This window comes from Solea solea, chromosome 16 (genome assembly GCF_958295425.1).
Source record: "Solea solea chromosome 16, fSolSol10.1, whole genome shotgun sequence".
Classification (NCBI taxonomy): Eukaryota; Metazoa; Chordata; class Actinopteri; order Pleuronectiformes; family Soleidae; genus Solea; species Solea solea.
The window spans coordinates 16,625,809-16,644,048 of NC_081149.1; the positions used below are offsets into that span (position 1 = coordinate 16,625,809).

Below are 18,240 nucleotides of genomic sequence, written 5' to 3' on the forward strand. Positions count from 1 at the left end.
CTCTGGTGCTGCAGCGATTTGGCGCCGCCCTCGGGAGGCGGAAGTAAAAGGTGTTTACACTGCATCAAAACCATCCGTTTACTGACAAGATAATAACAAAAAAGTGTCATATTATGGTTTGCAGTCAAAGAAAAAAAAGTCATATAAACACATATAGAAAAAATTGATAGTTTTATAGTTAAAACACAACACAAGACATCTTCAAAAACCGTTTGATACCACCTATACACCGCTCCCACTCAAACATTATGTTTATATGAGATTAATATGGAAATAGAAAAAGCAATATGATTAATAAAATACACTACAAGAAATATTACATAAGATATTTACATTATTACACTGTGTACATATTCTCTGTTAACTTGAAATCCGAGTTTAGGGTGTGTATATGAGTATGATTTTGTGATTAATCAGGTGGACTCATGGTTAAGACAGTATTTTATGTATCTAAAATGTGTTTTGAGGATTCATTCATAAATCCATTCATTTATCGAGCGTCTAAAAGACATACCCATGGAAATTGGGCAAGAGCTCCACTGACAAATAACCAAGTCAGCAGATATAACCTCACATCTCTCATATCCCATACTTTTATTCCTACTCACACTGATTTTTCTTGTAGTTCATATGTGTAGCTGGAAATTAGCATGTTTTAGTCCTATAGTAGTTTAGAAGAAGATTAGCTTTTAATTTACAATTTAATTAAACCTGGTATAACAAGTAAAAACAACATGCTAATTAATATTCATTAATATACAGTACGAAGAGAGATGTATAATAGAAAACAAGCTGGCAGCGGCTTTCATTTAGAGTTGTTTTTTTGTAAATCAAGACTTATAGGCACCTTACCAGTGGAAGCCATCCAAGAAACATGCTCTTAAAATGTTTCCCTGCTTTGAAAGTCTTTCATTTGGCTCAGAGATGCATTAAGCATGTTTCTATCTATCTATCTATCTATCTATCTATCACACGTTTCTAGGCGAGTCCCTGATTGTTTAACTCATTATTATTTCGGCATAACCCATGTTTTAAATGTACGAATGATCCACTTCGTACAAACGCAAATTGTTTCTCAATTCAACAGCACGTTCCAGCCATTGGTTGGCTTTGTGAGGGTGGGGTCTCACTTCTGAGCCGTTGACGTAGCCCCCATTTTACTGTGACAGTAAAACAGACACAATCAGACAGTGAGAACAGAGGGAAATAGTTTGGAGACAAAGTCAGAGTGAGGGAAACAGACAAATTGAAGATGTGAAGATGTTGCTGTCGCGCTGTTCCGTGCGCTCCAAACCCGCGGGAAGCTTCTGGGATGGACACAACTGTTGTCCTCTCATATCCACAGCAGCAAACAGTTGCTTTTGACCCTTAAATGTCAACACTTCTACTTTCTTCACTTCTTTCTTGGCTTCACATTGCACTTTCAACTGCTGAGGAAACGAGAGGGGACACACACACACACACACGCACACGTGAGAGTAAAGCCCTGACGCGCTCCGGTGTGCTCAGGCTGGACCGGTGTGAGAGTGTGGACTAGTATGAAGCGTCATGGCTTGGTGTGACCGCGGGGTTCAAACGCTACTGGCCACCGTGGGGGCTTTCGCCGCCTTCAGTCTGATGACCATCGCCATTGGCACGGACTACTGGCTCTATTCGCGGGCGTATATCTGCAACGCGACCAACGCCACCACAGACGACACCCAGTCGCAGCCCAAAACTAAGAAGGGCGATCTCACCCACTCCGGGCTGTGGAGAATCTGTTGTATTGAAGGTGAGTCTCGTGTGACTTTGTTGTTCTATTCTTATACATTGGTAGACGGCTCCGATGTGTTTTTGTTCAAGAAATAGTTTAGATTTTCAAGGCGGAGTCTTTTGTTTCTCAGTGCGCACAGTCACTCGAGCGCACAAACCATGCCCCCCTTTTACGCACGCCAGATCTGGAGATGTGTGTACAAGGGAAACACAATTCCCAGTTCGTATATGTCAGGTGGATAAAAGTGTATTTAAAAAACAGTGATCTGCTGAAATCTTAAATCTTAAACCTTAAAGAAAGAACTAATGGACTGTTTCCCGCTGCGCGCGCTCACTCCGAGCTCTCTCCCTCTCTGCCAACTGTTACATCGCGTTGTTTAAGCACTGGCCCACACAGTCAGTGTAAAGATGCGATGCCAAGCCGTCGCGCCTGAGCCCATTCACTTTTAAGTGAGGAAATGTGCACGTTATAAGTCTACTTTCATTCATGTCTTCACTGTATCCGACGCTGTTGCTTGGCAACATCCCTGAAATTGCTATGGAAACGTGCCCAGTGATGTAAAAATAGATGACTCTGAGTTCACGTCATGTATATGTAAAATAGCAATACATATTCTTTGTAAATGGAGATGAGGTCAAACCCGTTAGTTTCATCTTTTGGTCCTTTTTGGAGAATGTGTTTGAGTCATGTTTGAACATGAGTTGTGTTGGCTGTGATGTCTCGTTTCAGAGGCACACACACATTCATTCATTGACCAATCTTGCTTCCGGCACCCGGTTTCCTTCATGGCATAAACGTGGGTCGTGACGCAGAAATGAACGAGGAATGGTCTGAACACTTCAGAAAAGTCATTTCTAATTTGATACATTTTGATTAAACCATTCATTTCAGTGCACATTTAGTCCAAAACATATTTTGCCCTTTAGGATACAGAGAATACAGAAGCACTAAATCATTTACTTAACATATATATATAAAAATATCTAATTTTAAGTACAGAAATTAGACCACAAGTCAAAGCAGAGGAAGACAGGGATTATTATAATAAACAGGATGAGGTGTCCAACCCTGAACATGGCACATTGTGTTCCAGCAGAGCAGCTCAGAAATGTAATATTTTACACACAGGAGTAAAGATTTGCTCACCAGTGTCATTGACATTGACTGCATTGTCTTTCTGAGTGAATGTCTGTCAAAAATGGAGATACAAATATATACAGAAACTTTTATGAAAGTCAGAAAGTGTTGCATTGTGCGTTACAATGTCCACGGACTATTCTGTGAATCACTCACTGAGCTTGTTTTCATTCACATTTTCAACATTTGGAGTGATCACATCATCACAGTTCACAGACAGGTGTCGTCAGTGATTCAACAGTTCCTGAGCTCACGCTTTGGTGAAGACAGACATGACGTGTTCCTGATGTATTATGACACTTGCAATTTATTGAGAGTCATGCTCAACTTGGCGCCGCTCTGTCTCTCTCTCTCTGTTGTGGACAAACTCGCAGTCTGCGTTATTTCCTCCGAGACCCCAAGAAATGGGAAGTGCATTAGAAATGCCAGCCAACTATTATGTCAAGCATGATTTCCCATCAGAAATAATACAGACAGTAACTAATGGAGGCGGATTTATGAGAGCAGCGAGTGAATCAATGTTGACAAGGCTGGGGGACAAAGACCGGGGCTCCGTGCAGTGGGGCCTCTCCTTGAAAGAATAATTTGCACAAACAAAGGCCAGCTGATCATATCATCCTCTCCAGTGTTAAGAGTTTCACTCATGGGCTTCTGCTTAAAGCTGCAAGCGGCTGGCCGGTAGCTCTGTTGTCATGGAGACTCATAAGTATAGAGGAGACAAGAAAAGGAGACCCCCCCCCCCACACACACACACACACACACCTCTGGTCATCATGGAAAAAACAGTGGCTTATTGAGGGGTGGGGACAGCTCTGTGTGTCTCACAGCTACTGGGGGGAAAACATCAGCACATTTGAACACACACACACACACACACACACTGAACTCTCCATCCCTCGTCTCTTTCTCTTCCTTCAACCATGTGATGAATGCGTTTGCGTGTTTTCCATTCGGCCTCTCCTCGTCCTCAGCAGGCACGCGTGACATTTCAGGAATACAGGCAGGAATATATTAAATGAAGCCACTTTACTGTGAGGTCAGCGGCGCCCTCACTTATGTGAGGGTCCCTTTCATTCCTCAACGGCTGTTTCGTTTGTGATGCACACTTGCGTTTGCTTTCCCACATGGACATTTTCAGGCCAAAGGGCAGCACTCGTAAATAAATAAATAAATAAGTAAATAAAACCAGCTCAGTATACATGATGTAATGGATAATCAACTTAGCAGGTACATATTTACAGTAAACATCCCAGCTGGAGGTGGGTTGGCATGACTGGCAAAGACAGAGCTGTTTTTCTTGTGTGTGTGTGTGTGTGTGTGTGTTTTGTGAGGTGCCATTGAATGGTAATAGGTGGGAGGGTCACTTCCCATCATGCTCTGCAAAATCTGTAATTAAAATGTGACAATTGAGAAGCCATTCAGGGGCATTCATTTAGCTGCAGGACACCAACTTCCACCTCAGGCTCCCCGTCCATCCTCCACATTTGTCAATGTCCTCTCTCTCTCTCTCTCTTTTCCTTTTTAGCCTTGACTCCTCCACCCTGATCTGTCTCATCCCTGCTTTTCTTTCATCTAGTTTGATTTTATTATTTAATTAACCCTCTTTCATAGCACATGGGTCATATGGGCTCTCTTCTCTTTTCTTCTCTTTCTGGGCTGTGGGCGGGGGTTTTATATTCAGTGACAAGTGAGGGTTATTTGTTCATTTCTAATCATTTTTTCCCCCCACATTTCTTTTCTTTCTTAGTTTGTTTAACAGGTGTACTTTTTGAAAATCGAGTCTCCTCTTCTGTGTGCGTCACATGTGAGCGTTGACAATGCTGCGACAGGTTGGTTTGAAGGACACCTCACTTAAGTACGATAAGAGACGAGTGAGGTTCTTTGTTGTGAGCACAATCGTCTATGGTGCTTAGACCCCGGCAGGAAGTACAACTACACGGCAGTGGTCTTATGAATTAGGTGCTTCTGACATGATGAAGATGAGAAGGCATCCAGAATGGAGGTGGTGCAGAGGTGGACAGGAGGACGGAGAAGTGGCCCCCACAAGAATGGCTGATCACAGCAGTGACATCTTTTGTGTTTTTAATACATGTTATTCCTATGGTCTGTTGTGTTGTGGACACGGGGAGCCCTCAGCTTGATATTTCACAATTTACTAATCATTTCAAAAATGAGTCAGAGGCAATCGGAAAAAAAATAGTTTGGCACCAACAACAGGTTTTTGTCAGTGGACTTGCTTTTCCTGGGTCTTTCAAAAATCACACAATGATCGAGGTGCTGAAATGACAGCTGACTGCATGGGGAGAGAACAGCCATTTTACTGTAACATTGGACAGCTTCATCTTTATTGTACATGGGATTGCCTCAAGGCTCGTGTGTGCACGTGGAGTTGTGAGTTGGTTTAAACCAGAATGAGCAGGTGGAAGGTAGTGGGGTTTTGTGCCTGTGACTGAGCAGGTGTACACAGAAGATGTTCAACATTTTAGGAAACTCACTCACTGGCATGTTGCCTCTTCTGTTGTACCCCGTCATTATCTGCAGCACTTATCCTTTACGCGGGGTTTCTCAATCCTGGAGAACGACTGCGCTCCAACACAGTCAGTCATCATCTACCGCTTTATCCTCCACCAGCGGGTCGCGGGGGGTGCTGTGCCAATCTCAGCTACATCGGGCGATAGGCGGGGTACACCCTGGACAGTTCGCCAGTCCATCGCAGGGCCACACACAGATAGAGACAAACAACCATTCACTCTCACACTCACTCCTATGGTCAATTTAGAGTGTTCAATTTACCTATCCCCACATAAGAACCCGGAGAGAACCCACGCACACACGGGGAGAACATGCAAACTCCATGCAGAAAGGTCCTTGTTCCAACCGGGGCTCGAACCCGGGTCTTCTCGCTGCAAGGCGATAGTGCTAACCACTACACCACCGTGTGGCCCGCACTCCAACACATCTGATTCAAATAAACGGCTCGTTATCAGGCTTCTGCAGCGCTTGCTGATGAGCTGATTGTTTGAATCAGGTGTGTTGGAGCAGGGCAGTGTGTCCCCAGGAGAAACCGTGCTTGTGAGGTAGGTCAATTCCGGCTGACTTTGGTGACTTTGGTGTAGTAGCTTCACCTCGGACAGGTTCTTCAAACCCCTAGTCCGCATGTCTTTATGTACAGTTTTTAATAAGTAAGTGACTCAGCAGAATAAGTCTTCACAGCAGGAAGACGTGGCTGCAGATATTTAATCTTCTCCCAACAAGGTGGCTTGTGTTGACGAAAAACCGCTGCACGGCGACAATTTAATTAGCCGACTGTCAGTCAAATCGACACCGAATCGCTGATGTCTTCACCAAACTGCCTCTCGTTTATCCTCACTCGGCCTGAGGAAAAAAGAATTGAGATTGTTTGGTTGCACAGGTGCTTTTATATTCCGCTCTGGTGTCCCCTGTTTCCAAAGTAATGAACAACTGTGTTGCCAAGACTGTGTGGGCTGTGTGTGCGTGTCTGTGTTTGACTTCGAAGTCCCAGGAAGAGTGCTGTCTGTTTAGTGCTTCATAAAACCTAATCATACCACCTCCTGTAAACCAGAGTGCTCGTCCCCGCCAGTGATAACACTCTCTGTCGCAGATCCGAAAGCTGTGAGGATAAGAACAGAAGAAAGGCAGAAGAATGTGTTGTCGCACTTTGAGTGATATGCAATATTAAAGTCATTTTTGATTGGTTTACTCATGGAAACATGAATAAAAAAAGCAACTGCTGTGTGAAAAATTAGGTAGTAAGAGCTTGTTGTTTTGATATATTGTACTCGAGACAGCGCTATTGGCGTATTCCACTGACGCCGCTCCCTTATTGGCTGAGCTAATTCAAAATAATGACAACATGTGTCATCCTGTTGTTGGTGGAACCACTGCTGTGACAGCTGATGCGTGTATATTTATACACATGTCTGTGTTCTTACTTGTGCGTGTGTGTGTGTGTGTGTGTCTGCAGTCACGTCCTTTTAAGTGGTGACGGATCGGTGAGGGGGAAGGGAAAGTGTTGTCCCTCATTTTGGTGGCAACCAAAAAAAAAAAAACAATGAAGATGTCAAAAGCATCCGCGGAGATTGTTTATGTAAATGAGCTTATTAAAGACTAACGGCAGTTGCCATGGTAAAGAGGAGGAGATGTGCAGCATGGGGTTTTGCAACTCCACTCAGGCCCAGGGATCCCATTATTTTCCATGTAATGTGTTGAAGGTTAATTCACAATTTGTCATGAAGCGTTCACCTTGAAACAGTCTGCTAAATTTGACGATCCCATTTTTTTTTTTTTTTTCAAAGTTATCTTTATTTCACACCAGCACCTAAATTGCACATGCAATATGAGCGGGTAATTCCTCACCTCTGTTTTAACAGATGTTAAATTGCACACCTGTCCTCCAACCTTTATTGTGCTGTTCACATGCTTCCTGATTTCTGCACTGTCTACCTCCATCTGCGTCCCATCCCCATCATGCCTCTGCTCTCTTTGTTTCATTTCATCCTTGCAACATCATGCCTCGATTAATCTCCCCTTATTTCCCCCTCCATCCCTCTTAGCTACTCAGTATTCTGACTTTATTTCATTTCATGAAGAGTCCATCTGACCGTCTGCACACACACACACACACACACACACACTGGCAAACTAAACATAGACATTGAGCTGATAACTGTCACCCATAAATCACAGACCTCGAGGCCTGAGATTATAATCAGATTCAAAATCAGTTGCAATATTGTCTTCTATTCCTTTCAGTCTTAATCCCACGAACACACACACACAAGAGAATAAGCGAGAGTGGAGTCAGACTCAAAGAGTCAAAAGTCAAAATGAATCATAGTGTTCTGGGTTCATAGTGAATGATGCGTTCACTGTAAAATCAGCTACAAACCAGCATGTAGTGTTTGCACGTTAGAATTACCAGGACCGCAAAGGTGTCTGTGTTTTTTGATCGAACCGTGTGAGCCAGATGTTTTTTTTTTTTGTTTTTTTTCAACCAGGAACAAAGTCTCACGTCGCTGCTTAAAATAGTTCATAGTCCTGTCTTCCATCAGTGACTAGACACAGAAACTTGTGCTCCATTTCCAGGCGACAGATTTGATGCTAATTAATTTGATGTCCCTTATTAGGCAGGCAGACCTACTTAATGGAAGTGAGCGTGACCTTAAAACCTGTGCCACAGACAATGATTGCTGTGCCACTCAACGACGGGCACCTGGGAAATGGAGTCGACGGGTGCCTGTCTGTCACTGTTGCCGACACATGGTGGTCACGCCGGTCTAATCTCTGTGGCTTATCACGGCCATTAGGGATAAAAGCAGGATTTTGTATTTGGGAGGTGGGATAAGTGAAAGTCGCGAGTGCTTTCCAGAGACACAGGCGAAGATTAAATGAGGTTCAGAAAACGCACGGTGAACACTGGGCATTTAGAGTTCCGATGGTTTTTTTTGTCTCTTGAAATTCTGTCACCAAATCGGCGTCGCTAATGTAATCTGCGCTTAAGTCATTTGCATTTGTTGGCTGACTATCTTAAGTCTTTATATATGGTTCACACGACATGATTTCCAGCCACATAATTCACTCACTGATGAGTTCAGGAAGTCACGGCTAATTGGCCCCGAACAGCTTGTGATCTGCAGTTGTGTGAAAGACGCTGAGAGTCTGTGGGAACACACCAATGCCTCCACAATGCAGAGTGGAGTCTCATTTCCAGCGAGTTAGAAAGTAGACCAGGATGGTGTGATGGCAGCAGTTTCTTAGGGAAGAGAGAAGGGGAAAAAAATAAAAAATAAATAAAATCAGCTCTGCTTCAGTAAATGTTCAGCAGTCGACCTGTAGACCAAATCAAGACTGATTTTGTGCGTCATTCCCCATGTCTTTTTTTTTTTTTTTATGTGTTTGGACTGTAGGAGGAAACAACCAGAACCAAGTGATTTCTCTATGCTGGGATGTAAACAACTGCAAAGACACACAATCAACATGTAATGCATGCACACCATCACCCCTTCCCCTAACTGTAACCATCACAACTAAGTGTCCAACCCTAACCCTTAAGCTTAACCTAAACCCAATTCTAACCCTAACCCTAAAACCAGGTCTTAACCCAAAAAAGGCATTTTAACGCTGTGGGGCCCAGACAAAATGTCCCCACAAAGACATGTTTGTACGTAAGTACACACACACACACACACCAAGGTTATTATAGTTAACAAAAACTAACAAAATAACGAAAAATTGAAAAAACATTTTCCGTGAACTGAAAAGAAAATTAGAGTTTAAACCCCTAAACCCCATAATCCTTTTGGGTTCATATGAAGTGTATTTATCTTTTCTTCAAGCAAACTGCTCTTAAAAATAATTAAAACTAACTCATTTTAAAAACAGAAAGTAAAACACTATTATAGCCTAGACACACACACACACACACACACACACACACACACACAGAGAAATAAAACTGACATATGTAAAAATATGCAAATGAAATGCCACAGCCGAGCTCCCCTTTAATACCGTGGGTGTTGTTTGCAGAAGGACTTAAATATTGAGGATGTTCACAACCCAAATGTGAATGAGCAGCCAAAGAGCTCACAGCATTACCACCAGTGCACTGAGCACATCCATTAAACCCACCCCCAACCTCGCTCTCTTGAGACAAGGTGTTGTTTATACCCCAGCTCAATTACTGCCACAGGCTCCTCTCTGCTACAGGTTTTAACCTCTCTCTCCCTCTCTCCCTCTCCCCCCCCTTCACTCCATTCCCCTGTTCTAACTCACTTCGGCATTAAAAGCTTCCAGCGCACATCCATTTGTTGTTCAAATAGGCTTCTTGTTTCTCCCAGCACCATTTATGCAAGCGTGATTTGGACACGGCCCACAACCCTTCAAATCCCTGCGGGCAGTGCAACCCTAATCACACAACTGCATGGTATGCGGCTGGTGCTCGAAAAACACCAGCCACGCCATCGTCACACTGCAAATACGTGTGTGCACTGAGCTGTGGTCTGCAGTCGCCAAGTTTCACAGAAACGGTCAAAACCAAACAGTGACGCGAGTAAACAGCACAAGAGGTTAAATTCTTCACACTTTCACTATTTAGAAGTGATTGAGCGATTTAATTAAGGAGAATTAAAGACCAGAAAAAAAGATTCCACACATGGAGTCAGCAGCAGCCGTCAGTCGTTAATAAAAATTTAAAATACCCGAGTACAGCCAACACTGAAGAAGAGAGGAGAGCTTAGTGTAGTTTAGAGCTTAAACTTTACCACTTCACAGCTTCAGGACTAAAGTTCAGTTTAAAGATTTAAGGAAGGTTCTGTTCAACTCAATCTGCGAATGAAGAGGGAAAATGTACCGAAACAACAATCTTCAGTTCATCTTCAGTGTGAAACTCCACTGGTGAACTGAAATAACACTTGCCTGATAGTGTTACTCATTGTTCAGTAAAATCAATTAGACAGTCTGTGTTTTGCTCTCATAACCTGCTGCTCCTGCTGCTCCTGCTGCCTTTTCTTTACATGGAAAAGACGTAAGAAAAAAATAACCAGAGTCCATCTGAGAGACATCTCTCTCCAGCACCGACACATCCTTCAGACAGCTGCAACCAACCTGATAAATTCACTAAAGCAGTGAGAAATCAGCTTCTTTTAAAAGGCAAATGAATGTGTATGTGCTTGATCGTACTGCTGAACAGTTTTCAACTGTAGGGCTTAGTTTCATAATCGATTATTCTCTGTTGATCACTGTTTCTCAAACAAAAATAAGCTCTGTATCCAGAAAATATTCAACAACCGATTAATCGATGATCAAAAGACATGACGATTCATTTAATAATCGATTCATTTAATAATCGATTAATTGAGTAATTGTTTCAGCCCTAATAAACTGTACGTAAGACTGCTGAATTTCCACGATACATACATATGTATATATATATATATATGTATATATATATATATATATATATATATATATATATATATATATATATATATGGTGGACTGTGGAGGCGACGTGTTTATAATAACTATGTCATTATGTGTTTTCCTCCCGCAGGTATCAATCAAGGCAGCTGTTACAGAATCAACCATTTCCCTGATGACAACGACTACGACACTGACAGCTCTGAGTATCTGCTGCGTGAGTGCTCCCTGCTCGTCCTCTTTGTCTCTTACAGTTCACACAGTGCTGATTGAGCCTATCAACTCCACACGACTCGCTCTCTGTGTTCCTCAGTTGTTTTGTTTTTGTGTCGCCCGGTGACTTTCCCACGCTGAGTGATGAAAATGACCGTATCGAACTAACATCAGTATCGTATCGGACACAAAAAAGTGGTATCGTCTGATCTAGAGCTGCAACTAACGATTATTTTCATAATCGATTAATCTGTGGATTATTGAACAATTGGAAATCTTGTTTTAATCATGAAAAAAAGCTTCAAATCAATCAATAATCGATTAATTGTTTCAGTTCTAGTTCTAGAAATTTGATGTATTCCTTTGTGACTAACTGTGATTAGTTATTAGATTGAAATGGGATTATTCAATCAAAGGACCATTTAAAGCACAGTTCGTCCAGTGCGTCTGCCTAATGAGCATGAAACAACAAACCTGTCCCATTCCAAAGGCCAAATAAAGGAGGGCTTAACGAAAGACTGCACCGCTGAATGATCTTGTCCATCCTTGGAAACTTGTAAAATGGCACAGTGATTCATTTCATTTCAGCCGATAGTCAGTGAGAGCTCTTGTTACAGCCCACAGCTGATTAGCAAAGCTTTGTCACGACAAGGCCCCAAAGCATAAATGATAATGGATGGAGAGGAGGTGGAGCTGAATAGGTGAGGGCTCAGCAGGGTAATGAAAATTCTAATTATAAAAGACTCTCATCTTTCTTTTAAAATCCACACGCCCACTGCCCATTGTTTGTTGACTTATTGTTGTATTTTGGAAATACCGTATTGATGAATCTGTTGTTTGACGGATTGATATATTAACTCAACGAGTTTGTTGTTCTCCAATCAAATGTGTTTATGATTTTTGTTCAAACCATTCACTGCGGCTGGATTTTGTTACCAAGGTCTTTCCCTCTCTCTCTCTCCAGGAATAGTCCGTGCGTCCAGTGTGTTCCCCATTCTCAGCACCATCCTGCTGATGCTGGGAGGACTCTGTGTGGGAGTGGGACGACTCTACAACAAGACAAACAACGTCCTCCTCAGCGCTGGCATCCTTTTCGTAGCTGCAGGTGAGCCGGATGATTAGACACAGCGTGAGCCGTGCTCCCAGCGAGGAGCTATCAACTGAGGGCCGGGGCTTTGCTAACGGACAAAGGCAGCTTGATATGGCACCTGGGGTCACATCATCAGTGGTACAATCTCCAGGACAAAGCTCAGCACCCACTGAAGAGGGTCAGGGTTTGGCTGTCACTCATTGGTCCATGATAGTGTTAGTATAGGGGTTTCAACGTGGTGACTGATCACGATTGATCGATTATGGATTTGAGTATTGGGGCTAGGCATGATGAAAAGAAATGAGTGGAGGGAGATATGGGCCACACGGTTGGTGTTGTGGTTACAGCGCTGTTGCCTTTGTTGGTTTGGGACCCAGCTGGAACAATGTTCTATTCATCTGGGAGTGGGTTTTCTCAAGGTTCTCCCGCTTCCTCCCACAGTCCAAAAACATGCAGAGGTTCATTGAACACTCTAAACTAACCGTGAATGGTAGAGTGAAGGGTTGTTTGTCTCCATGTGGCCCAGCAATGGACTAGCGACCTGTCCAGGGTGTACCGTACCTCGCCTATGTCAGCTGGGATTGGCACCAGCGACCCCCATGACCCTCATGTGGAGAATAAAGCAGATGAATGGATGGATGGACACATTCAAAGACATTAATGGTCTAACGAAGCTAACGAAAAGTTATCAAACCATTTTCTTTTTAGTAAGGTAACACAGTCAGTAGATCTGATCTGCTCTGGGATTTGAACAAGCCCGATTCCCTTCCACTTGGCCATGGGCTGTCACTCACTCCTCTAACTGGATTTGATGAACTAGTGAAGTTGACTTTATTCTATTGGCAACGGTAGCTCAGTGGCTTAAAGGTTGTGGGTTTGATTCCCGGCTCCACTAGTTTACACGCCGATGTGTCCTAGGGCAAGACACTTAACCCCACGTTGCTCCTGAAGGTTGTGCTGGCAACATGTGAATGGGTATGAGTGATAGAAAAATAGATTGTATTTCAATTTCAGTATTATGAAAATAAAACTTTTTTTTTATAATGATTGGCCTTAAAACTCTTGCAGTTTTGCTCCATTATCCCTCCAACCCTTTATTCTTTTTTAACTTCATTATTTTCTGTGTCTTTTTCCATCAGGTCTGAGCAACATAATTGGCATCATCGTCTACATCTCCAGCAATGCAGGAGACCCCAACGAAAAACGCGACGATGACAGAAAGTACACCTACTCCTACGGCTGGTCTTTCTACTTTGGCGCCCTCTCCTTCATTGTGGCCGAGGCTGTGGCCGTCCTCGCCATCAACATCTACATCGAGAGGAACAAAGAGGTCCGCTGGAAGGCGAGGCGGGAATTTATTCGATCGCTCTCATCCTCGTCCCCTTACTCAAGGATACCAAGCTTCCGCTACCGGCGGAGGACATCGCGCGCCAGCTCTCATTCGACGGAGGCATCCCGGGAGCATTCTCCAGTGGTCGGTCTGAAAGGGGCGCAATCCTCCAGCGGTGCCCTGGATGAGTTGTCCATGTACGCCCTGGCAAGGGACAGTGTAACAGAGAACACGTACAGCCCTGAGCATGAGGCGGCCGCTGAGTTTCTCCAGGTCCATAACTGTTTTCCCAACGATTTAAAGGATGGGGTGAATCGCAGGACCACACCCGTGTGAGATGCACATCCTAGGCTTTGAGGATCAGCTAGAGGAGGAGAAACAGGAAATGATGTAAAAGTCAGTGGGCTGACCTGCTGGAGCCTGAGCGCTCATGATCGCCTGCCATCTTAGAGGCACGGATTTCAGACTGTCCCTCAGGGAACAGACCAGAGGGAGACGAGGGGACGGTCGGCTGAAGAGAGGATGAGCGAACAGATTATTTACCTGCTTTTAAACAGCATCGAAGCAGAATAGAGTTGCCATTGTGTGTGCTGTTGTCAACGCAAATGCGTGTTATCTTTCAACGTGTTTAGGTGATCAGTGTGTGGATCACATCCCTTTGTCTATGTAACAGTTTGTGCAGTAGTCGCTACACATCAGCAGTATATTCTACCTGTTATTTATTATTCAACAAGGTGCTAAATGGAATCTCCTCTGCAACTTGAACGTGTTCCTCATGTGTGTGTAGACCTCTCTCTGAAGTCTCTCGTGTCCTCGTATCCACTTTTGGTTCGGTTGGTCAAGGGATTTCTCAGCTCTATACTTTAGGATAATGTATGGCCTTTTAAATGAAGACAAATTATAAATCTGTTTTCACGTCCTGCAAACATGGAAGGGTTCACTCTCTCACATCCTCTTCCTTAATCTTATTCTTTTCTGACATTTGTCGGCGGAACAATCTGTTCGTTTTTGTCAGTGGAACCCCCCCTCTGTTCTATGGGCCCTCTTTATTCACTTTCATATCTGTCTGCCATCCTTCCGTCACAGCCCCCTTGATGGATGTGACACTGTCTATGTGCCCGTCAACCGCAGAAGAGTGGCTGAAAAGAAACCCCCAGAACTGGGACACAATGACACAGGTCAGGACTTCCTTTTGCTCTGAATGGAGCCATGGCTTCCAGAGTGTTAAATGGATAAAGATCAGAGTCGGAGAATGTCTGTCTGTCTGTCTGTCTGTCTGTCTGCCTGTCTGTGTGTCGCACTGCTGCCGAGTCCATCTCACTTGTCTTTCCCTTTGAGCAACCAGTCTCCATCTGCGTCCCTGGAGGATTTGACCCCTCATAATAACATAACGAGTCCGTCTCTTGTCACCTTACATGTCCATCTCGGCTCTTTCTTTGAGTTCTCTCAGGAAATGCTGTGTTGTTGTTGTTGTTGTTGTGACACTTATGAGGCCTGCTCCTTGCATCGCGGCAGTAATGGAAAACAGACCAGTGATATAGACGAACCTAGAGAAAATGAACCTGAGATGTGTGTTGTTTTTTTTTTGCCATTTCCCTATTTAGAAAATACTGTGAATGTTTGTTTGAGCTTGTTCCAAGAACCAGCTGGTCGGATGTTTCCCCCCCCCCGCAGTCTTAGGGCTCATCAGTTGGTTCTGGTTCGGCAGACAAGCTCACTCATCCACATAATACATATTTGATTGTATTTACTGTGCGTTTAGCATTGGCAGTCGTACATCTTACACTTTTATATTCCATCGTGGGAAAAGTTCACGTCTGTTTGAAAAGTTGTAAATACAAGTTGAAAAGAAGAAAAACACCGAATGTGCAAAAAATAAACATGATCAGAGGCTTCAGCGCTTTATTGTACTGTCACACAATTGAATTTAAACCATTTTATGATCAGTAACGTTCTCAAACCATTGGATTTTCTTTTTTGTAAAGGTAACACAGTCCGTACATTTAGTAGAAGAAGCTATATTTTCTATCCATGTGCACTGTACTTTACTGTATGTGCTTATATCAATTAATGGCTTACTATTGTTGTGAAATAGTTTTTGAGGAAAGCATTTGAGCTAACATATTCCAAGGGACAGGTGCTAATTGGACTACTTGTATAATTTTAAAATGACACAGAGAAAGATAGTGAAGTATGTGTTGTGTTGTATTAAACTCGAAATTCATTGTTGTTGAAAAAAAAAAAAAAAAATGTTCCAAGCACAAAGTTACTGATCTCACGTCACACTTAAATTTATTTATTTATTGATTTATTTTAAACTGATTGATAGAAGGGTGCCTTTGTTTGTAATAATATGTATGTTGTGCTGTTAATGCTCCACTCCAGCATTATGTTTTTTGGTCTTTTTTTGTTTTTCCAAATCTGAAAATTTGCCAAAATTGTTTTTGTCATTTATTACAACACAGAACTGTGTAAAGACAAATAAAAATAATTCAGGGTTATAATGTCATGCTTTAGTTTGGATTTTTTTTCTTGTAACAGTTTGAATGTAAAATAACATAAAATAATGTAATAACCCATTATAATCCAGTCATGGCCAGATCATGTTAAGTGCAGGTCTGAATGAGTCCTGTATGTGTCCTCAGATCTGATGACAGAAACCACATTTGGACGTGGTTTGAGGACACATTATGTCTCACACCATTATAACACTACATCAGCGCTCATAAATTCATTTATTTGCAGCCACTGTCACAATATTTACCCTCTGTGTCATTATGATTTTGTTTTTTAGTTAAAACTCCTTTTTCTGTTTTTCTTTCTTTCTCTCTCTCACACACATACTGTACTAACACCCTGTCAGCAGACACATCTGTACAATCACACTCATTAAAAATTTGTTCTTGCAAACATATATTCATTTGCTGAAGCAGATGGGAATGCTTAACAGCAAAAACATCTGATTAAGATTCATGGGAATAAACAACGGAAGTGTACACATGCTTCATATCCAGGCTTGTTTTGCACTGAAGTCCAGTGATTGCCGCTCTTCAGATTTCCACGGCTGACCTTCTCCGAATGCCTCGTCACTTGAGCTGCATACGACTAAATCTCGTGTCATTTCCGTATGAGCTATGAGCTGCTGCAGCCTCACCGTCTCTGCAGTGTTGCCCCGAAGATATAAGTCATGCTAATGACAACGCTCTGAGATCAAAATGTGAAAAGAAAAAAAAGAGAGCTCAAAAAAGCCCTCAAAAAACACATTTCAAATCTCAACAGTCACCCTGCTGCTTCAATCAGTGGGCAAAAGGCAAACCTTTCTTTTCTCAGTGTATGTGAATCGTAGGAATTTCACATTGGAGCAAAGAAGAGATGGTGGGCTGAGGAATAAAAAAAAATACAAGTTCTTTTTTAGATTATAGCGAAGGGAAATGACTATTTTCCATTTGTTCTGCGTCTCTGTAATGTATATGACCATGTAAACAGTTGTGAATGGGGGAAAAAAACATTGATCTTAATAGCAGTTTCTATTTTCATAGTTTAAAATCACTGCATCTACGGCAGCTTCCTCTGCTGGTACCTGGAGGAATTTCAGAAAATCCTATTCTATTGTATCTACCAAAATATAAAAGGAATTTTGACTATAAAATGTAGAAAATGAAACAAATACCAAAAAACAACCATTAAGATCAGTCAACTTCTCTTGCTCCATCTCAATCTAATTCCACCATTGCAGTGTATAATGTGAGGAGCTCAGTATTTTCTCAGGTGGTACTTAGTATAAAAAAAGCTTGAGAACCACTGATCTAATTCACAAGCAATCAAACGGTTATGCGCCCCACATCAAATAAATAGATGGATCTATATTATTACCCTGTCTGATAAGTATAATTACGCTGGTGAGATTTCACTGGAGGAATCAGAGCCTGTTTATCTAGCGTGGGGAAATTATCTTTGTATTGTCGTCCCCGATGTCGCGGTAAAAAACAGCTAAACCAGCGCCTCGTAATTTCCACCTAATTTCATTTTTCGTCAACGCGTCCTCATTAAGACGCAATTGACCGTGTCCCACGTCACCCAACGACGTGTAGATGGATGGCCAAATGTTTTGTGGGCAGAAGAGTGAGGTGCCAGCAGAGGCTAAAGCGTACGGTAACCGACGCCATTGTTTTAGAATGTGACCCTCATTGAAATGGCCTCAGGGCATGGGTAGTCTAATTGAACTTGAGTGATGTTGCAAATGAACACAGGCTGTGCAATCTTTGCAGCTATGGGTAAAATTAGCAAACCAATTAAGGTTGTTTCCCCCGCCCCCCAACCCCCCCGAAATAAAATAAAACTAACAGGAAAGCTGTCACCTGTAATTGAAGCTAATCACTTTCAGATTTCAGCAGAAGTAATTTCATGTGTTCCTGTCATAGCGTCAGTCATAGTTGCCGGAAGCTTGCCAGTTCTATTTATCATCCCGCTGATAATAATCCAGTGGAGCTTGTGTCTTCTCGGCTCCATGCGTTCTCACCTTCACTGTTTGTTGACACGAGACGATCCCACAGTGTACTGTGGATGACACGGTCGTCCGCACTGCAGGGCTGTTGCTTGGAGACTACGTAGCTGGGAGACACTCGGTCTTTTCCACAGTCTCCAGGGAACCGTGATCAAATGAAACAGGTCACGGGGTCACCCACTAAGACGGGCCTGTGTTATTACACACTTAAGAGACAAGCGGTCGCTCTCACAGCCACGGCGAGGGATTCATCCTGTGGGAGAGAAAGCAGTT

General features: G+C 42.8%; 1 protein-coding gene across 1 annotated transcript; it reads left to right on the forward strand.

The window, feature by feature from the left end:
* Positions 1 to 1,168: 1,168 nt before the first annotated feature.
* On the forward strand, positions 1,169 to 15,721 carry cacng4b (calcium channel, voltage-dependent, gamma subunit 4b). Its single transcript, XM_058653814.1, has 4 exons — positions 1,169 to 1,771; positions 10,964 to 11,047; positions 12,008 to 12,148; positions 13,273 to 15,721. Exons 1-4 carry the CDS (start codon positions 1,549 to 1,551, stop codon positions 13,797 to 13,799), a joined length of 975 nt encoding a protein of 324 aa, XP_058509797.1. The 5' UTR covers positions 1,169 to 1,548; the 3' UTR covers positions 13,800 to 15,721.
* The last annotated feature ends 2,519 nt before the right edge of the window (positions 15,722 to 18,240 follow it).

Excerpts from the sequence above, each read along its gene's own strand:
- cacng4b (XM_058653814.1), top strand. The coding sequence starts at position 1,549 with ATGGCTTGGTGTGACCGCGGGGTTCAAACGCTACTGGCCACCGTGGGG. Across the intron at positions 1,772-10,963 it reads GAGAATCTGTTGTATTGAAG|GTATCAATCAAGGCAGCTGT; the intron begins GTGAGTCTCGTG and ends TTCCTCCCGCAG. Across the intron at positions 11,048-12,007 it reads CAGCTCTGAGTATCTGCTGC|GAATAGTCCGTGCGTCCAGT; the intron begins GTGAGTGCTCCC and ends CTCTCTCTCCAG.